At 36.1% G+C, this 22534-nt stretch overlaps 1 protein-coding gene across 1 annotated transcript; it reads left to right on the top strand.

Annotated features, from left to right (window-relative positions):
- Window positions 1–207: 207 nt before the first annotated feature.
- Window positions 208–21783, top strand: MAP9 (microtubule associated protein 9). Its single transcript, XM_026088254.1, has 13 exons — window positions 208–222; window positions 525–621; window positions 1943–2425; window positions 4454–4677; window positions 5066–5177; window positions 7579–7838; window positions 8608–8666; window positions 9221–9386; window positions 10499–10588; window positions 11343–11504; window positions 11956–12101; window positions 12845–12977; window positions 19047–21783. The coding sequence occupies exons 1-13, from the start codon at window positions 208–210 to the stop codon at window positions 19167–19169; spliced, it is 2070 nt and encodes a 689-aa protein (XP_025944039.1). The 3' UTR covers window positions 19170–21783.
- The last annotated feature ends 751 nt before the right edge of the window (window positions 21784–22534 follow it).

The following is a 22534-nucleotide window of genomic DNA, read 5'->3' as shown; positions in this document are numbered from 1 at the left end:
CTGCAAGTATGCTAGTTGCAAAGAAAGCCTTCAAACTGTGAAATGAGTTCTCCTGACACAGAGAGATATATCCAGTTGCAGGAAGCTGGAAACAGTAGTTCTCAGATGCGAACAGCGCGAGTTGTCTGTTCTCCAGGGTACCCCAAGGATAGCTGTGGTTGCTCGGACTGAAGGACCACCAGTGACCAACTGGTGCCCATTCCACAAATGGAAGAGGAACCTGTAAGATATGTTCCTTATGAAAAAGAAATATAAATTAATATGTGCAGGCTTTACTACCAGATAAAAATTGGGGTGACGAGGATGAGGTGAAAACACTTTATTTTACTTTAAGAGGTGGCCTGATATTCACAAATTGGGGAAATGCCACTGTTTTACTTACTCTTCATATGCATTTTCAGTTAAATGTGTTAATCTCTGTTGCTGAGTTTTACTTATTTATCTGTGGGAGGGGGGAATTAGTGTTTACTTTGAAGAAGTGAATCTTCCCTTCTGTGTAAAAGTTATTTGTGAAAACATTTCAGGATGAGCTACAAGATGCAGTTTCTGCTCGGGCGGCAAGACAGCAAACAGCTGAATACTCAGATGACTTTGAGAGTGACGAAGATGGCATGTTAAATAGTAAGACAGATAGAATTAAATATTTTTCCTGTGTTCTTCCCTTTCTTAAATCATTAGTGGTTTACAAAGGATCTTTGTGTATCAATATGATTTAACATTCCAGGATTTCGTACTTTAACAACTCCTAAATCATTCGTTCAGTCCTGCTCTTCAAAGTTAGGAGCTGAATTCCCCATAGCATCAGTGGTGGTGCCTGCCTGGTAGACCAGATACCGTCTTTGCTGCACCCTACAGTTGTGATCCACAGTTTTATTCCTTAGCCATATGTTAACTGTACACCTTGGATGAAACAGGAACTCATGGTACTTTAAATGAAAATAGTTCACATGGGCAGAGAGAGAGCCGTGGTGCTGTTTAATTATTTCCCAAGTCTGGACAATCAAGAGAATTAGGGCTGCAAGACAAGCTGCAGAGCCTGCCTACCTGGTAGTGTAGACAAATCATTAGGAACATGTTTGAGCTGGCACTTTTTCCTGGGTAATGGTGTATTTAATATTTGGTGATATTTATATTTATTCTAATAAGATTGGCCAAGCGGCTTGCCTTCTTCCTGGTATGGTCTTGCATACTAAGGGAAATATGGATCTTAAATATCGTAATATATTTTTAAAAGGACTGCCTCTGTGTAATACCTGCTTTTTATTCACAATACCTGAAACATCCTTTAAAAGTTGGTGAGATGCTTTAATTTCCCCTTGCAAGCAAGCTTCACAAGAAGGCTCCTCCAGCATGTAATATGTTACTCAACTATCGTGACATTCCTTTGTCGTCTCCCTTGAATGTTTAAACACTGAAACAAAGTCAATTACTAATAATAGACTACAGGAGGATAAAAAGGGTGGATTTTTTTAAACATACATGAACTGTAGCATTGGGGCAGAGAGTATATCCAATCTGAGTATCTTCCAATCCATTTTTAGATGGGGCAGAAGTGAAAAAAATATAAGAGGATGATGACTGGCAAGGATTTTGGTAACAGAATGTGCCTAGGTTTGTTGTTCTTAACTTGCTTCCACTTCTAATGGTACTGGAGACATAGATTTTTAGAAGAGATTTAAATTGCATGACAGATAAGAATTAACTAATGAAGATTTGAAGTCTTTCCTATGCATTGGGTCCAGGGAAACAGATGACAGGAGAGGAAGCAGAGTAAGTATCTGGTTTGGTGGCTTTGGGGAGATAGGAAGTGCAAAAAAAAGGATCAGAGATTTAAGTCAGGAGAGAGTTATAAGAAAAATGCATTTAAAATATAGGAGACAGTTTCTGTGTCCCATTTTTTTCTATTCATCTCAAACAAAAGTTGGTAATGTACTATTTTCAGGTACTGTGGAAGAACTTCCTGAAAGTAAATTGGATTTTGAAAACACTAAGAAATCAGCTGCTTTTGAGAGTTCTCTCTCAGATGAAGATGCTTCACAAAAAGCAGCTCTTTTGGAAAATGAAGCTGCTGATGACTTGACTTTATCATTTCATGAAGAAAAGTTTCAGCAAACAATCATTTTGGAAAATGAAAACATGTGGGATGACAGAAAGGATAGTGAAGAGGAATGTTTGGAAAGTCAAACCCAGGATGATGACGGAAAAAATAATGAGAAGTGTTCAACTGCGGAAGAAGTACCACATGATAATAGTGAGAGTGACCACTGTAATGATTTGTGTATGCCTGAACTACAGAAAGAAAGAGAAGTGATTACACTGAATCAAGAGAAAAACAAACCAATACCAAAGCAAAGGGTGCGCAAAATAAGAAATGTGTCCACATCAGGTGAAAAGAAAGCACTTAAATATTGTTGCTGCTATTTGCGTAAGCATATTACAATATTTTAAAAGTGTTATTTGTGCTATTTTCTTTGCTAATTTCAGCTGCTTTGGCTTCAGAGAGTATACTTAATATTCTTCTAAAAATTCATCTTCTAGTAATCTCCAACTGCCAAGGAGGGAAACTGAGCAGGTGTAGGTCAACTAGCAAGAGGTTCCTTTCTGCCTWTTCCTTTCAGGAGATGAAAAATAGCTGTTTGAGTACTTGAACTCCATGTCTACGGAAGTCCATCTCTATGGAAGCTGTGGGAGGGCTAGAGATTTGCCTCCTCTGGAAGTGCATGGCACAAAGAGCCATGTTCACACAGTGTCCACAGCCTTTAGTGGAAAGGTCCTTTTCTGTGACCAGTGAAGCTGGGCCACTGTATTGGCAGATGCAATGTTGAAATTGTGTAATAGGGTTTCAGAAAATGAGCTGTTAGCAAAACATTTATGAATGAGATGACTATTCAAAAGATTAGTTTAGTCACATAAAAAAGAACTTTACTGTTTCATAATAAGAATATAATTATAAGAATATCCAATGTCATTTTTTTAATATGGAAAGCAAAACTAGGAATTTTGCTAATGGACTATATGCACTTTTACAAATCTAAAGTGTCTAAAGGACTTCATATCTTTTATCTGATTCCTAAAACATGGAGAATTTGTCCTGTGCTCCATTTTCATTATGAGTCTTTTGTTTTATGTTAAGAGAAATTTATGGTTGGTCACTACCAGTGATAGAAGATTACAATGGAAATTGGTAGTGCGTGGTAAGTATTGACTACTTTTAGTTTTTCTCGCCACATGATGGCACCAAAGCACTAGGTATTTGAATGTGCAGTAAAGCTGTGTAGACACCTTTCTTCTATGGCCAGTATGCCTGCATAGCTTTAGACTGGCAGAAAAGAAGTTTAAATACTCTTTTTTTCCTGTGCATTTAAGTAGTACAGTGATACCAGCATATTGCCTTCAGTAGTCAACCATTGTAAACTTTCTCATACCAGATAATTTGATCCCTGTCCAACAGAGGAAGTCACTAACCAGAGCTTAATCAACTTTGTCTGCTCCTTTGATGTTCTTGTGACTTACTGCATAGAAAAAGTATCAGTGCACCTGTGGGAATATTGTTGTGGACTCTTAATTCTATAAACTTCCCAGAAATTATATAATTAGACTTTACATAGCTGAGTATGCTTGATGGGTACTGTGATAAGACTTCAAATTGGCACAGTGATTCTCTGTTTCCTGCAATAGGTTTGTATGAACTAGGACTTAATAAGAAGTACTTCTGTGGCAATGTGCAGACTTAGATGCAGATTTCTATGGGGATCAGCATACATAAAGAAAAAGGCAGGTAGAAAGCTGTACAATGGCTTGATCTTTTTGGTGGCAGGGTAGAGAGAAGAAAATATGAGAGAGGTACTGTTATTAAACAGGAGGAGGTTTAGAAGACCAAGGTCCAACCTGTCCTACTCGCAGAGCCCTGTGAGAAACTGTTCTGTAGTAGTTCTGCTGCTCAGAGTGACTGAATTACAGAAGGAATGGAGATATCAGTGAGGAAGCTAGATAGAAACTGAGAGTCTGCCTCTTGGACCACATTTTGCATGATGTCTGTTTCTACACAGGGTTATTCTGCTCTGCACTCTGCATAGAGAGGCAGACTTTTTATCTGCTCTAGTAGGTAAAGGGAGTAAAGCAGAATGACAAAAAAGGTGTTCTTATAACAGTGCTATCTGTAAATATATGCTTTCTCTTATATATTTATGAGAACTTGGTAACTGTCTTTTTAATGGCAGATAAGTTCCTAGAGTGTAGTATCTATATATGCACAGAGATAATGATAAATGAAAAAATAAGCTTAAGTCTATCTAGAGGTTATTTTAGAAGCTTAAAAACTTTGATTAAACTTACAGCCTGTTTACAGATGACAGGTTTAACTGAAAATAGTTGAATCTAACTTGACAAAATAGTGTTCCAGACTCAAATGTCTTTAATTAGCCATAACCAAAACTATAATATTCATTTTCAGCTGAGAATATCAGCATTCCTTCATTAGATGACTGTTATAAACCATCACCTCAACCAAGAAGTCTGTTGAGAAAAAGTGGTCCTGTGGAAGACAATGACCTTAATAGGTCAGAAGAAAAAAAAACTTCCAGAAATGAATTGTCCTCATTTTCAGCACCATCATACCTAACTAGTCTGAATGCAACACCTGAGAAAAAAATGTTTGCTGAAAGCCCTGATCCTGAAGTAAGAGCAAGAATGGAGAGTATATGTGTATATTTTTACCATGTACATTAGAAAACTTTGAAACTATCTTTTATTTAGCTAATAACATTTTCCATAAGAAAAATAAGAGTGGGAGCAAATGTCTTTCCCAATACCATTCTTATGGTGAGGGGCAAGTTAGAGAATGTCGTTCTTTTTCCTTCTAACTGGAAACAGGATTTCATCCTGGTGATATTTTTCACCCTTTTAGAAGTGTGCTCATTTTGTTTTATTTCTGTGAATGTAAAACAGTAATTATACTTCTCTTAGTTCTAAACAAATATTTTATCAGTGTATTTTAAAGTCAAGTTAAATAATTCTGATTTGTTATGAATTGTTCACTTGTTTATTTGTCACTTTCTGGTCTAAGGGTCAATGGCTAGAAGGTACTTTACCACCACTTTCCATTCATTTTGTTTCCCATAATAAAAGATCTGGAGACTCCAATTTACTGATGCCTGGAGATGCACCACGTGTAAAAGGTATAACTTGGATGTGTACAACCAGATAAATAATGTTATTGTTTATACCTAAGTATCATTTAAAGGTCTAATACAAGTCTTTTTGAAGTCAGTGGTGTTCTTAATTTCCTTTCTAACCTATTTCAATATCCTTCTCTTGCCTTCTGTGTCTCCTTCTACTGTACTTCTGAGAAGGGCCCAGCCATTTTTTTGCAGTTGTTTCCAAGTACAGTATAATCCCAGCTATTTAGAAGTTGGGTCCAGGAATGAAGAGAAACAGATTAAAGTTCAGGAAGTGAGTTTGTACTTTAACTTGTGTCAAGTATATGCATCATTGTCTAAGCACCTTTGAGATTTAAAACCAGTCATTTAAATTTCCTTTTTTCTTTTGCAGTCAACGTGACTCGGGCAAATCTTTCTCTTCTTCCTGCATCTTTTCGAGGCACAAAGTTTAATACAAACTGAGTAGACTAGCATTTTTTTATTTTTCTGGATTTGTGAATCCTTAACAATTTTTAGAAGGTGTGCAGACGTGTAAATCTCTGGACCTCTGAGCAGTATCCATTGAACATGCCTTTCTTAGTTCTCCTTTTTGAGACCTGTTAGAAATAATCCATGGACCACAGAATGAAAACTGTTGGAATAGACTGTTAGACACCTTTTCTGTTTGCTAAGGGAATCGTGCTGTGGGTACTTAGCAGCATGTTAGATTGGAACAGGTACGTAATTTATACTGTCAGATACAGGGAGAAAAATGCTGTTGGAATGGCCTGTGTAATGTCTGTAAAATACAGCCTAATTAGGTATGAGATAGGACTTGGCCTGCAGTACTGTAGAAAGGTGAACAAAAGTTGAAAAATCAGGCAGAGTATACCAAGTAGTGAATAACAAATACACTTGGATCTGTGTTTAATTTCAGTTCTTTTTTCTGTTTTGCTGATACTTTGAAATAGAGAATGCATTTGGTATAGCTTGATGCTTTTGAGCATTGTTAATGAAGCAACACTTGAGGAGAGATTTGGGGGTACAGGGAAAAGGATGTGAGCTTTAGTGTACAGGAATGGGTAGATACTCCATGTGCACGGACAGCATAGGAGAAAGGGAATGATAGAAGAGATGGTGTCAGGGCAAAGGAGAACATGAAGCAACGATATGGAGTCTGCCACAAAAGTGGCAGAGAAGAGACTGGAAAAGAAGAGTAGGTATTTAAATTTGATGCAGAAGTGTGCATGTGAAAGGATTTCAACCAGAGTGATACAAACTGATCAAACTTTTATAGTTCAAACTGGTGAAGAAGAAACTACAATAATAACACTTACATGTTTTATGTGGCACTTTTCAGCTAACCATGGGGTGATTAGTATGTTTTGCAAACAGCTAAATTGACTTGCAGGTGAAGTTCCATGAAGTTCATGCTACAAATCACTACTAGTCAGCAGTAAATCAGCTGTTGCCAGTGTTATGTGCACTAAGTGTTGCCGCTTAATTACAGTTGTACTGTTTCTAATGCCTACAACTTCGATACAGTTGCACAATCTAATAGGTGTAAAGTAAAATATGAAAAGTTTATGTATCAACAGAATATAGAAAATGATTCACATAAATTCAGAATTCTGTCACCCTGAACTTATCTTCATCATTGTCAATCTAGGTTAAATTTTTGACATTGTCACCAATTATCACCAAAAAATGTCATTTGGAATTTACCATGGCCTTTCTTGGTTTGTGTCTAAACTGCTTTGCAAATTTAGATCTCTATATTAATGACAGTTCAAATCAGATAAAAAGGGTTTTTAAGTATTATTAATAAAGTGGTTTGTAACTGGCCACTTTAAGCCTATGTTTAAATTGAGGTAAGGTTTTATTTTGTTTAAATCTCCACCCCAACATCTTTCCGTTATTTCCTTTTGTGTCCCACATCCCCCAAAAACATCACACCAGAAGAATGGTTTTTCACCTGAATTGTCATACTGCAAATATATTTGAATCAGAAATATGGTCAGGTAATGAGATTCATTTGTTTCCCATTCATCCAAATTTTGGTAATAATTCACTAGATGTCAGAATAGTTCTTGCTATGATTGGAATGGTTTTTTGCTTTTGCTTTTTGCACTAGAACTGTGTTTGGGTGGTGAGGCAGCCAGCAAGTTTTGTCTTTGTCATGGCTTTAGATTCTATAACATTTTTTAAAATGTATTTGCTACTCCTGTGTTACATTTAAATATATCACAAGTGAATACTCCTGTCTTTAGTCCACATAGTTCTTTAGAAGAAAATAGACAGAAAATGCATTATCGTATATCAAATTTAGTTCCATAACATATTTTTTAGTACAAACATAACAATACTAAGAAACTATGAAATTCTCATTTATATATTGCCTAAGTGAGCGTGTCCTCTTAATCTGTTTTTCTCCTGTTAGATCAAGATCAGAGAGAGAATATCAGCATCAGTGATTTGAAACTGGAGGATAATACCAGAAAATCCCCTTCTGTGATAGAAAAAATGATGACCACAGGGTATGAGAAAACAAGGAAATTAGAGAAGTCAACAGATGACAGTTCAGAAAGAAAGGTGCAAATTGTGGAAGGGCAAATAGTAACTGATACGATACAGGAGGTGTCAATGGATGATAAATCTGAACATGTGGAGGTAAAGAACACTTCAAAGGACTTTGACAAGGTATCTTTCATATGCATTTTTACTATTGCTTAGAACAATGTCCTAGAAGTGCAGTAAAAAGTTTTGTAGTGAAATTTACTGTTGGTATCTTACATATGTAGAATTCTGGTACATGTACAGGTGACCATTTCCAGCTTCTGGAGCTGATGCTCTTATAAATTATCAATAGTTTTAAGGAAGATTTAGGGAATACCTATTACACAAATATTTAAAACAGCTAAAGGTATTGAAATCTGTGTTTTCCATTCTTAATGAATATCATTATCCAAAGGAAAATGTCAAATCTCTATTTTGAGATCAGCTGAATTGAAATGAGCAGTATATATTCCAGAGGGTGGAGTCCATGGTGCGACTGGAGTAATGCATAAGATGCAGTGCACTTCATGCCTTATCATAAGAAAGAAAATATGTAGATATATCTAACTGCTAAAGCTAAATATTAAAAAAAAACAAAAACAATTAAAAGAATGCTCTTATACTAACAGGAGAACCGCTGTCTGTTTGGGTTCTTTTTATCCCTTTGTATTTCTAGACTATAGACAGTATTTCTAGGTAATATAAAGAAAGGTTTTTAAGTGCCATTCCAAAAAGATACACACATTGTGAAAGTTGTTTACTTCCTTACTGTGCACTTACCGTACCCTTTCTATATTAGATTGACTTTTTTGCATATGCATTTAACATTCTTGTTAGCTCGTAAATTCTCTGTATTCCTGATCTAGTTCTGTTACTTGATGCTCCTTATATTTTTTCTTTTTGTATTTCTTAGAAACAAAGTGAAACTAAGGAGACAATTCCACAAAAAATGAAAGCATCTTCACCTGGCAGGTAAGAGAAAGATACTATATATCACAGTCCACAGTTCCAAAGCATAAAATACATGTAAGTACCCTCAGAATGCTGGTTTTCTCTCATTTTCTGTCAGCATTTTCTTCATTGCTGACAACCTCTTGACTGCATGTAGAAAACACCCTAGTAAATGTGGCATGTTATGATAACCCCTGCTCATTATCTCTTCTATCAGATCAGACACCAAGCCTTTTACCAAAGTCTATGATGAGCGTTTGCTACTGGATCCACCAGTGAATGCTGTCCTTGGTGCCTTTAGAGTTTTTAAGCTGATTTGTATATGAAAGTATAAGGAACTTGTAAACTTTCTTGGGCTGAGTATGTTGTGCAATGGCTTGTTTTGCCAGTAATAAGCTCTTCAGAAGAAAACAGGCTTTTTCCTCCTCTGCTTCTCCCCTATCCCCAATCAAGAGCATGTAAAAGCAGAATTACAATAACTTTTGGTATACACTGAATAAAAAGGAACACTACTTGGTATCAACTACAATAAATGAAAAGATCATTTCACTGTGTTTGTTGTGGTATCTTTATAGGTCTCTGTATTTTTCCCACTTAAAGAAAAATGTGAAAGCTGTTCTTTCATCTACTGCTGTTTCACCCCAATACTTGGGAACATTAAAGGTGTTGGAAGATAAGCACTTGCAGAAGTACAGTGCAGAAACTGGCAAAGCAGACAGTTTACGAGCAGCTGTTTACCAGGTAAACCTTAATGAAACCAAACTATGCATAGAAAGGTCCTCTCAGAGGAGTCACCACCTCTTACTTTTTTTAAATCGGTATCTCTGAGTATATTATTTGCATATACTTAGAGGTGTAAAAATCCTTTTATTTGACCACGCCTTTTCATCAAATTATGAACTAAAAAGTTATATGAGAGGGATATACTGTGGTTCATAATATATAGTTGTGTCAGACTGTTYTCAGACACATAAGGTAGTTTCCTTTATTTCTATTTTTACTTAATAAAAATAAGTGTGTAGTTTGAAGTTCCTTTTCCTGGTATGTCCTCTTCAAATGGCATTTATGAAAAATGAAAAGTTTCATTTAGAAGAGTTTAGTATTCTCTCCAGAAGGATAATCTGTGTGGATTCTGCATACAATTTTGTTATAATTAATACCTGGGTTCCAACAGATTTTTACTACTAATCTATGTGAGGAAAAAACTGCATTCATTTACAAATACTGCTCATATTTATATGTGTTTGTGATACTGTTATAATTCTAAAACAAAATATAGAACCTAAAATCCATGTTTATTTTGTTTCCATAATTTTTAATGGTAAAATAGGTTTAATTTAAGACACTTTATCTTTAAGCACCTTGCGAAACACATAAGTAAACCATGAAAATTTGACCCTGATTCTGCAGATGGCTTGCAGCACTTTATGGATGCTTGTAGTTTCACTCTTCCCAGTTGGATTTTATTCTGTTTAAGTGTAGTTATTAGCAGGAGACGCAATGAATCTAAACAATATTCCTATATCCCAGTTAGCAAGAATTGTTATTCCATTCTTCTTTTTTTTTTAAAAAAGATCCTTGAACTTTTTAATTTTTATAACTGTAATTTTAAAACTTCTGACTTTTTTGATTAAAATATTTGTGTGCTGAAGATCCTCAGAATAATGTGATTTGAATCAAAACTTTTTTTTCCATATGGGATAATTTTTTAAGTAGCACATGGAAAAAGTAAGAGTATTTTTGGTGGTCATTATATTGGTGCTGCTTTAATAATATTTAGTTGTTTTGTTGGCACTTTAGTTATCGCTTAAAAAGACTTTTGAAGTATAGAAGTCTTCTGATGATTCTTCCAGGACTGGTTGGAAAAGAAAAGAGTCTTTCTACTGGAATTAAAGAGAATTAAAAAGAAACAAGCTGAAAATCTCAGGAACAATACTGAAAAGGTTTGTTTACATTCTTGTTTTAAGAGAAGCAGACTGTAACTCTTTGAAGTAATGTCATCAACATATTTGTTGTTGTGTATTAGGAAAAAATCCTCTCTTTCTTGATTGAGGATGTGCACTGCTTTCTGCCTAATTATGTCACCTTGCCACTGTAAGGTTTCTGGGTTTTTTTTCTAAATAGCTCAAGGTGAGCTGAAACACTAAGTGGTGTGTCCTAATTCTTATGGTTGCGAGGGGTGTATGGCTAAGGTTTCCATACACATTTGTCAGGTATGTTAAAAGTGTGCTGCTTGGATTGATTTTTCAAGTTTGTTTATAAAGACCTTGGAATGCTCTTTCTTTAGCTGTGAAGTTTTAACTTGTTATCTGTCAGAAAATTGCCATCTCAAGAGATGTAATCTACAGAGGACTGTAGTTTGAACAGTACATACGCAATTCTTAGATTCGGCTTTTAAGTATTAAATATCCCTCATTATTTTCCTGTATTTCATATTCTTTTACACACATATTCCAGAAGTCGATTGCATCATTTGAGCCTTAAACTAAGACTGAGCAAAGAAGGAAAAAAAATTCTGTTCATATCTAATTTTGAGTATTGTTTGTAATGTTGTCTGTAAATCCCTTTCCTTTTCTTTGTTGCTCAAATGCTTCATTTGAGAATGAGTTTAAAGCATACATTTTCAGTTATAGTTATATATTTTATATTTAAGAATATCTAAGTGTATTTAAATATAGACTATTATTTTCAATCCAGAAAGAAGCTGTTAAAAGAGAGGAAGCAATTGCATCTTTTGAAGCCTGGAAGGCAATGAAAGAAAGAGAAGCAAAGAAATTAAATGAAAAAAGGAAGCTGGAGGAACTTGAGAAAAAGAGAGTGGCAGAACAGGATGAGGAGAAAAGAGAAGCAGCACAGAAGGTAATGTGAAATAAATAAATAAATAAATCTCAGATATTGTTCAGGAAATTGTTGAGAACAATTTTGATTAATCCAGCAAGAGATGGAAATAAACTAGATTCTAAAATCTGAACATGGTTCATTTTTGAGAAAAGCTCACAGTAGATTCTGTTCTGTGTTGGAAATGTGTAATGATTAGATTTTCACACAAATAGGCAGTTTTCCATATTTCAATTTTATGAGTTGAATGTAAAATAAACTCCATATAAATACATTTACAAAGAACTGTATTACTTTCTGGGAAAAATAATTTAATCCTTTTTATATAGTGATATCAGCTTCTGAGCAATGCTGCAAACAACTATTTCAAAATTGGAATGTGTAGAAATATAAAAAATAGTAACAGAATAAGCAAGGAGAGTATCGACAAAAAGATGAGGGGTAAGAGTGCTAATGAATCTGTTTTCTTTAGGCATTCGAAAAATGGAAAGAAAGGAAAGTAGAATACTTGAGAGAGCTAAGTAGAAAGGAGAAACAGTCTGAAAGAATCAGGAAGAAAAAGGAAGAGGAACTTGTTGCAGAAAAGAAGAGAGACAGCATGTCTGCAGTTGAAAAATGGTATTATCACATTGGGTTTTGGACTAAAATAATTTCCCAAACCTTTGCTTAAATGCACTAGATCTTCTGTGAGTGCTTCATGTGCTTGTGATTGGGAGAACATGACATACTTGGGATCAGGCTTTTCGCTCTCAAGGGAGAACAAACATAACAATGAGAACAAGCTGTCCAGCCCCTTTCAGTTTTGTAACTTAAATGCTTTCTTCCCCAAAAGGCCACTGACTAAGCCCAGGCACAGATATTGCAAGTTAGAAGTAAGATTCATTGAGTAATGTAATGTCTATGTGATTAGTTTCATAATTCAATACTAAGCCATAGGAAGGAAGGTAAACCTTTCTTAAGGTTTTATTTGTGCTCTGTGCAATACAATATATGAACCTAGGCGTATTCAGAAGCAGACGGATGTGTCTGCTGGAGGAATTCTTTTTTAGTTTTACAAGTCCAGATTTCAGAGAGCATGCACAGCTTACTTTTAAATCTAAATTTTATATGATACAAAATGAGGGGGAGAGTAGTACAGAAAAGATGATGCTGTAGTAGATAGGACAGTAGGTTCATGTATACCTTGGTGGCATAATATGTCAAGATAGACTTTGAAGATTTTATAAGCTTTCTTTCTAATATATTCTTAATCTGTTATCAAATGCATAAAAAATCTCTTCTCACTCTACTCTGGTTAATCAGTCAGAGATGCAGCATTTAGCCTGTTAAGTGATGGTCTCCTGTTCTTCTCTGTCATACAGGAATGAAAAAAAGGAGGAATGTATAAAACAAAAGAAAGTAGAAAAAATCCTAGAGAGAAGAAAGCAAGAAATGCAACAGGTGAAGAAAGAAGAAAAAGATAAAAGGGCTATGGAAGAATATGAAAGATGGCTGGTAAATATTTTTTATGCACTTTGTCAAAACCAAAAAGGTTAATGAGTAGGAATGAGTGTTTATACTTTTGTATTGTAATCTTCAAGTTTTTTCAAGTTTTTAGGAAAGAGACCAGATGATGGCAGTATTATGTAACTAGTTCCCAAAGGTTCTTGAGCAAAATGATGGTAAAGTACAGTGTGCCTGATAATTAGCATATATGGAAAATATATCTTCCCTACCCATGCACTATTGAGTTTTAAGTTTCATAGTCAGTCATCTTTTTTCCCATTCCATGTCAGGAATAGCCATCTCTGAAGGGTCAGCTCACCACAGCACAGAACCAGCAAAGCCTAGCAGTAGCACCAACTGCAGAAGTGAGGGCGTTTATATTCAAGGAAATATTTAGAGTGGAGAATTCAATACCTTAAAATAGGTTAAAGCGGTTATATTGAGGTTTGAGATTATTTCCATTCACTAGAAAGAGTTGAACTCTTGTGCTCCCAATTTTATTATTTCTGCAACAGCATACTTTATTCCCAGTTGTGAAGCAGTAAACTAATCTAGTAGTCTAGTCCCAACAATAATGCAGTATTTTCTCCTTGCTATAGACAGGCAAACTAGAAGAGAGATTGCTAATATACTTAGCATATACTGCTTTCTCAAAGACCTGTGACTTGTGAGGTAAAGAAAAAATGAAGTTTTTCATCTTTTACCCATTATGGAGTCATTCATCATAGTAGCTTTCGAGGTTTTCTGGGTTTGAGTGTGTTTCTTCTGTTGTCTCTCTTCCTTGCAATTTCTGGCACACCTCCTGTATATAAGGTTTCTGTTGCCTTTCATACAAATGGGATCTTGCAACCTAGCTAGCTGAAGGCCCTTACTAAGATTCATTTGTACTGTCAAGAGCTTAGAAGAATCGTTTTCCAGAGCCTCTAGTGGGCTTTCTGTTTGTTCTGCAGGGATGGATGAGAACTGAGGCAGAGACATACAAGTTTGGGACAGATTTTAAAAGAAAAATCATCTTTTACTTTGCTAACTCAGAAAATGTGCAGTTACCTAAAACAGTAGCAGCCTACGCATATTTTCCTTTTTCTTTCTTCTCAAGCCTTTTTGGTCTTAGGCTTGAGTCTTTTAAGACCTTATTTGACCTGATCCCCTGTTGGAATGCCTTTGATTTCTGTAGTCATTGGTGAGAACTGTTTTCTCTGGTCCCCTTTGTAAAGTGATTTCCAGCTCAGTTTTGTCCAATGATCAATATCCAATCTTAGATTATTTCTTCCTTATTTAACATTTCTGATTCCCAAAGAAAGAAGTACTGTGCTTTAAGTGCTGTGCTAGCACTTTGCCTAGGTGTGCTCTGCTTACAAAGACTATCCTCAGTTTGCTTTGTCATACCAAAGCATGAATGTTGCCTGTCATTGTGCATTTGACTTCCTTCTTGCTTTGGACTCCATATGAAGGGGGAAGAAAACCCTTTTTTCAGGAATGAAATCTGTTGCCTAACAGAGACTCCCCTGTTCAAATTGTATATAGATTCGCTAGGTCATCACAACTTCACTTCAGTGAGATTATTAATAAAGTGTAAATTTTAGTAGCAGGGGGAATAACCAGATCTAAATGGACGTACACATGCCTGAATGGGAGGAGCAGTTTAAAAAATAAGCAGATGTTGGAGGATGTGATAGGTACCAAATTGGTTGGCAGAGGTATCTCTAAAATTATCTCTTTTTCTGTGTCCATGTGAAAGTGGGAATGTTCATCCTGAAAAGAAAGGTTCGCCTACATCTCCCATGCCAAGTCTTCACACTCTTACTTTCTAAGATTGTGTCCTTTTCTGCAGCTAATGTGCCCTTATTTGAAACAGTATATCAAGCATCTGTTCATCATGTTCTTTGGCCAGAATAATATTTCACTTTGTATAGTAATAGAGAAAATATGTACTTTCAGTAAACTGAAGAAGAGAAACACTTGTGTAAGTCAAGTTGTCAATTTATTATCAAGGGAGCTAAGATGATATTTGCATATGAGTAGATCAATGGGTGTCAGATCTGAGAGGGCAGAATTGTGGAAGGCTTTTAAGTGTATTTGAGTAAGAGGATTTTTCTTTGAAGAGGAATATTATCAAAGTAGGAGTAGCATAGTAGAATTTTAGTATAGTGAAGAATAGTGGAATATAGCGAATATAGTGAAGAATTCTAGTATATTTTCATTAACAGTAAATAGAAATAAATGTGTGAATTAATCCTCCACTTTCCAGAAGCAGATGTTGGCCATAATGTGTGGGTAAAATAGAATTTTAAAAATCTCCCCATAGTACTTGTAAAATATAACATTCTACTTTTATGTTAATGGAAATTGTGTTGTTTATGCTTTTAGAGGTCATTGTGTGAATGTTTGATAACATAAGTGCATAGTGTAGTGCCTTTTTAAGGCATGAAAATAAATTCTCTGAAAAAGGTTATTAACACTTGTAAAATACAAACATAAAAAGGATAAGCTCAAGCTGAGGTACTTCAGTCTGGTAAATTTAAGCTTCTGATTTTTTGGGGGGAGCGGGGAGGGAGTTCTTTCATAGTATTTGTCTCTTGCTATTCACCAAGCACTCTTCCAGCCAATCTAGAAGTAATACTTGATAAATCACCACTTTTTACTTAATGCATACCACTGCCTGACAGTTGTCATTGACATGCACCTATTCTGTGGAGTGGAATGTGGAGAAAAAACATGCAGAGAGTTTATACCACCAGTTCAACTTAGTTTCTGTTATTTTTGAGATGTTAATCTGTTTTTTTGTAAGAACCTAGAAAAAATGTTAGTATCCTAGTTATCTGTTAACGTTCTTCTTTATATGTGGTAATTGTTAACCTGGTACATGTCAATGACAAGTAAGGCTGCATTGTGCATTCTTTCAGATTTATAATTCTTCAAAAAATCAATATAGTAAGGTTACACAGCCTATAAAAAGTTTAAACTTTAGCTTGAGGTTGAGCATGACCAATACCTATTTTTGACATTCTAAAGCTATTAAAAACATCAGGAAATGAATGTAAGTTGTACTGGATGAGTCTCATGGATTTGTTGCTTTTCTGAGTTAGAAACAGCTGATGTGAATTATTCATTTCATACGGTTTAATAAGATCTATCTGAAAATACTTTCTATATTGGAATTTTAATCTCCTGGCATTGCAATATGTTAGAAGTATGGCTGTTATTATTATTCCTCTTAAATGTTCTAAGGCTTCTGTACTATCTAAAATTCAATTATTATGTAGCAGTCATACTGCTAAAGAATGTCAACTTCTCAGGATTTTTTAAGTGAAAAACTTATTCGTCTTACCAGGCTATTGAGTAGGAAACCTCCATGGAGAGGCCAAGCCAGGAAGTTATCTAGTGTATGATAAGCTACAGTTGTTGTTTTCCTCTTTCATCATTTTTGCTACACTTTTCACATTTGTGCGCGTACTCTCTTGTTTATTATCTTAGGGAAGACTTCGATCAGATAGGTGAACTGTGGTCAGGGCTAGTACATAAAAAGCTTTGTGTGKGGGAGGTAGGGAAGAAGTTAGTGTGGCTTCCTGTCAAATTTAATCTTTTAAAACCCAGTTAAATTAAACCAAGACTATTTGCTTAGCATTGGGATTCATTCATGAAAATTGGGGCTTTAAACCCAAACATTCAGAATTGTGACATGATTAAAAAGTCTAAAGCAACTTGCACTCTCTTCCTGGGCGTACGCTTTATTTTTGGTTTGGAATATTCAAACATGAATATACTGTGCAACATGTATCCAGTAGAAGAGTGCTTTATAAACAAAAAATATGCACACTTCTTTGTAACACACAGTTTCTCAAGTTATTGGCAATACTACCACAGTAAGTCCCTCTTTTAAATGCCAAATACAGATTCATATTCTAAGAATGGCAGAATATGACTAAATTTTTGTAAAAATAAATTTGCAGAATATGTGCAAATACTCCAAATAGGAACATGAATCATATAGGTGTTCCATTATAGAGCACATATTCATCCAAAGCTCATCTATACTGCTTGCACATGTCCTCATTTTTGAAAAATAATACTGGCAGTGCAGATTCCTTTCCCCCTTAGGGCACTGACCTATTCCCTTTAAAAATTTCCAAAGTAGTACCTTGAACTTGTTCTGAAGACCCAAAGCCACTAGTTGTGTTCATCTACGGAAGATTTGTATGAAAGAATGAAGACGACAAAAGTGAAGGATGATAGAGATGAAAAGTGAGGATCTTGCAGTGCTACCTGAGGCCAATTTGTCTTGATTATTTTATGTAATCAAGGAAGATAAGAGTTTATAGGGGGAGATGGTATCTTTTATTAGACTGTTACTATTAACTGTTAACTATTAGACTACTACTGAAGTACAGCATCACTTGTTTTAATAAAAGACATTACTTCTCCATGCAAACCTCACCCTGCTTATAATTAGCTTTACTACTACAGCATGAAGTAGTTGTATGCTTGCTTAGCCAGTTTAGACACTCATAACTGAACTGGATCTTCTGGTTTATGTTAACAAAGACCTGATAGGGTTAATGTTTCAGATGTGTGTTGCACTTTGTTTTATATATCACATGTAAAACTAGTATTAGTACAGTCTGAATAGTGTATGCATGTAATACAAGGAAAAATTGGCACTCAAGCTCCCCCTTTTACAATGACACATCTCCCCCGATTTGCCAGTCTGTTCCCTTAGCTGCAGTAAGCTTATTTCTCTTCTCACTTATGAATAACAGGCAGACACAGCTAAGATCTTGGCAATTTTCTGGAGATACAGTGTCCCTCAGAGGGATAGGACCATGGGTTATCTGAGAGTGCCGGTTATCTTAAGGATTCCCCTTCAAGGAACAGTACTGGAATGCAGTTTGTACATGTGAAAATACAAGAGTTCTAGGGCACCTAAAAATACTGTCTGGTGCGGTCCTAAAGAGGCAAGGACCATAGCTGGATTTGGCACACACTGTGGTTCTAAGACTGTATGTCCACATTGCATCTTTACCAACAACAGTGTTTGTGCCACTTCTGGTCCTAGGCAAGCACTGTTCACACGCAGAAAGCTGGCTGCTCAAGGCCCTTTTACCCACCTGTCACATGGAGCGCTCCAGGTGATGCTCTGCTGCATTGTGTCAACCTTGGTGCCACCAAGAGAGAAACTACTCCAAGCTTCCAAGAAAGAAACTACTTGAAGTGGTGGGCTCAGGCTGTGTATCACAGGCCTCCAAGTATGACATAAGGCAAATTTGCACCTACAAAGAACCCTCCAGTGCACTAAATTGCTAATGCAGATGCACCCTCAGATACTGGTGCACGTAGTTACAAAATGGCAGGCATCTTTATGAAGAAGAATACTTATTTTGTATAGAACGGTCCATCTAAAAATTCAAAAATAATTGTAAATAATTGCAAATTATTTTGAATAATGGGTCTCCTGAAAATCAGTAATCAGACACAAAAAGAATACTGCAAGTATTTTGCTTATCCTTCATCGTCCTAACTGCCCAGTGCTGTTCGAAACAGAAAATGTCATCAGACCCTTACAGTGCTTAATAACATAAATTAGAGATTTGTTTATAATTAATTGTTTACTTCCTGATTTATTCTAGCATATGGCAAGTGTGACTTAGTAAATACAGAAAGCTACACAAATTATCAAACAATGTAATGAGAACAACATATTTAGCATTGTGATCTAGGTACCCTCTTAAAGGAACTAGAGTTTGAAGAATTATGATGAAAATAATTATATCCAAAACAAATACATTACTTAGTCTGTTATGGGTTCTGGTGTGCTTTTTGTTTGATTTTTGTTTGATGTTTGTTTTTTTTGTGTGCACAAAAACAGCTCATCCTTGAAACAGTCACCTTAATCCTAAAGGACAGCAAATGCGTAGTCTTTATGTTGTATTGCACAGGATGATATCCCTAAAAGGGATGCTATAAGTGCCAAAAGGCAAATCCTCATTGCCTGTTACCTTTCTTGTGTAAAACCAGAAGTTATAACAATAATAACAGTTCTTCCATTGGTGGAGTTTTTTTGACACAGCTTTTTATTCTCAGGAAAAGAAAGAAAGGAAAGAGCAGCTTGAGAAGAAGCAAAAGAAGCTCAAGGTTGTCCTTGTGGATGAAGCGCCTTCTCCCTGGAGCCCACCTGGCAAAGTCACATATTCAAGAAATTATTGAGCAGTCTACTGTCTTCTGTGGGGAAGGTTGATCAGCAAAGGGCTGACAATGGATAGTCATTGTATCAGTAACAGCTGATTTTCACTGAATCCATAATGAGGGTTGTATCCTTTCTTTTTGGTTTATTTCTGGAGTTTAAATAGACCAGTTGTCCCTTTCCATTGCTTTCAGCAAATATGCTAATTTCTTTAATTACACAGTTTAACTTCATTCCTTTTTTGGTGAAAGTGTGTATTCAGGATATGTAAAACTGGACTCTGGCATTCTGTCTCCCAGTTAGGTAGCAGTTTACTTAGCAAAACAGTTCTGTTTAAGTCACTGGCAGCACACTGCTAGTCAGCATGACAGAACCTCTACTCAGAGCGAGTGGTCAGTTGCTCAGAATCAGGAAAAAAAGAAAATATTTTTAAGTCTTCACATTCAAAAAAGGTTTAGAGATTATTTATTTATAAACAATTAAATGATGATTAGGAAGGGATAAACACAGTATCCGAGAAAAGCATAAATTAAATACAAACTAGGGAACTTTATGTGCACAGTGCAAGGACAGCTGAGGGCTCACTTGCCTAACATGCAATTTCTGAAATGGATGCATCCTACAAGCAGTTTCTATGCTTTGCTGTACTGTAAAAGACAGATGACTTGTTTGAACTGCTTTCCTTTCCTCATCTCCAAGTACAGTAACCATGAGTTCAGACCACTGTTGAGTGGAGGTAGTTGAGAGGCAAAAGTATCTCTGGTTCTTGCATGGTAGGTAGGAATGAAAACAGGCTTGGGGCCTTAAGTGTGGAAGAACTGCTGTGTGAAGGGAGGGAAGATGGCAAAGGAGATGGTGGCTGTCTTGTGGAGGTAGAAAGACGACAATACTTGAGCAGTATGACAGGAGGATGCCATTTACATACATAGTCAAGAGACTAGCTACAGAGAACACATTTAATTCTTAGCTTATTTTATACTATGAAATGTAAAAATTATTTCCAATTAAAACTGCATGATGCAAAAAGTCTTTCATGCAAACATACAGTCAAAGCATGCAGCCATGTAATGGCACAAATGAATTAAACTGGGGCCCACATAATGGAAAATGGTTCAGGACTATAACTAGCTATTAATCCCTTTCCAGGTCCTTATATAAATGCTATTTTTTTGCCCTGTTTCCTACAGGAAACAGCCATTTTAGAAGCATATTTTGCAGTTCACACAATCTTACGTAAAATCTGCAAGAGCAGAACAGTATTACTCTTATGAGGCAGCCCTTGACACTGAAAATGATTTCTTGGGACTTGAGAGTTCTGTCATAGTCGTATATAATCAAATAAACCCCTCCCAAACATGTTTTCATTATTGCTAATGAGCTAGTTGCTGTAGAAAGTTATTAAAATTCCTTCAGTCTTTTCACAGCTATTTGCCTCACTATTTGGAAACAACAGCAAGGCTGCAGAGCTACTACTTGAAAATGTCTTGTTTGCCTACTGTCTAAACTCAAGCTGTTGCTTATGTATATATTTCGCTGTTTGAATTTTAATAATCACTCCAGATTTGTTCTTCAATATGTATTAAAAAAAAACCCACTTATCTCTTAAATAACAGACATAATTTTTCAAATGAGTCCACTTCCCAAGGAAGCTTTCAAGAAGTGGAAAAGATACCCAGCCAGAGCAGCTTCAGTGACCAACCAAAGAGGAAGGGTAAAATTACAGATACCAGCAGGAGAGGTAGCAGAATTACAGTACTGGCAGAATACAACAGAACTTCTGCCAACTCAAAATTAACCTATCCACATTTTCTGGGAAGAAAAAAAAAAAATGTTGAATATGGGCATTGAGAGTGGAGCAGCCATGTGTATCATCTATCCACTAAGCTTCTAGCACTAGAAGCCTTAAATTCAGGTTTAGTGCAGGAAACTAATTTTGTGAAATTTCATGGGAAGATGAAAGGTAGAGCAGACAGCAGAGTTCCATGTACAACTATCAGCAGATCAGGAGAGTCTGAAGCAAAGCATGCAGTAGTGCATGAAACTTGGAATGCCAAGTTATCCAGCTCTTTACTTTTGTGGACCCCAGCTAGAGCAAGTAAGGCAGGTCCCTGTGCTGACAGGCTTATAGTTGAGACTTGCAGGTGCAAGCAAAAATGATGGTAAAGGTAGTGGCAGAGCTGCAGAAGGGTTTGCCACATGCCTGTTCCTAAACTGGATAATGCATCCTTATTCTCTTTCAGCCTTTAAACGATAGGATAGAAAATTTTTGACAGAAGGTGTAAGTGGGAAGATGCTGGTCATGAGATGCTAATCATTCAGAGAGAGAGAGTGAGATACCTAAAACTCACATAAATTCACACCTCCTCAGTTAGAAAAAGATGCTGAAGATCTGTAGACATGCAAAAGCAGTTGATACAACTGTTTTATAATAAAATGTTGGGAGCTTTGTCTAATTTTACATTGTGAAAACTTGGACATGTTACAGCATGATGCAAGCCTTGCAGAAAAAATAGACCTGAAAAATACAAACATATGTACATTAAAACATTAAACATTAACATTAAAAAATGTACATTTATCCATTTGAGTAGATCCTGTTAATATATTTGATGATAGAGGGAAATACTTGGGTATTTAATAAAGTGTATTTTAGTACAATGGAGTCAGTGTTTTCATCTCTCTTAGGTTATGAAATTGTATTTAAGGTTTTTATGCATTTAAATGAGCTAGGTGGTACACTAAGCACAAGATATTGTTTCCTCACTGTTGATACAGCAAATAGACTTGAAGCTATATCCCACTGAAGTCGGAGATTGCTACAGCTCCCTCCTACAGCTCATTGGCCTGAACTTTTGCTTGCTGCCAAACCAATGCACTCATGGAGCACATGGGCTCCAAATAATGACCTGGTAGATGATCACTACCTCTCCTCCCCCCCCCCCCCCCCCCCCCCCAAGTATTTTATTCAGGCATTAAGGTGTTACATTGGCACACTAAAGGGACAGGTTGATGACCTAATTAAACTTTTATGTGCTACATACAGAGCTGCCACAAACTGAAGTGCTGATATTTGGTCCATCCAAAATGTAGGCACATGACAGGACTCCTCAGCCCTCTCTGAAGCTGTGTCTCTGCAGAAGGAAGTTTATATAAATCATCTAAACAAGGAAGTAGGATTACATGAGGATAGTAAGTAGCTTTCCAATTCTATCATTCTGGTTAAGAAGGACTGTGCACTGTTCTCTGTCATTTTTGTCCTTCATATTCACAGAACTTAAGGCCATGAGATCTTCTCTATGTATCATGGATTGCTACATTTCACTTAGTTATATGTGTATTGAACTGAATCACTTGAGTCTAAAACATTTTCTACCTTTTTCACTCCTCT

This window comes from Apteryx rowi, unplaced genomic scaffold (assembly GCF_003343035.1).
Source record: "Apteryx rowi isolate R43461 unplaced genomic scaffold, aptRow1 scaffold_76, whole genome shotgun sequence".
Classification (NCBI taxonomy): Eukaryota; Metazoa; Chordata; class Aves; order Apterygiformes; family Apterygidae; genus Apteryx; species Apteryx rowi.
Note: the sequence above shows the minus strand (reverse complement) of the source record. Positions and strands in the feature narration are given on the sequence as shown.

Bases quoted from the DNA above. Each gene is read 5' to 3' on its own strand.
- MAP9 (XM_026088254.1), top strand. The intron at 5,178-7,578 runs GTATAACTTGGA...TTCTCCTGTTAG, and splicing joins AGATGCACCACGTGTAAAAG to ATCAAGATCAGAGAGAGAAT. The intron at 9,387-10,498 runs GTAAACCTTAAT...TGATTCTTCCAG, and splicing joins TACGAGCAGCTGTTTACCAG to GACTGGTTGGAAAAGAAAAG.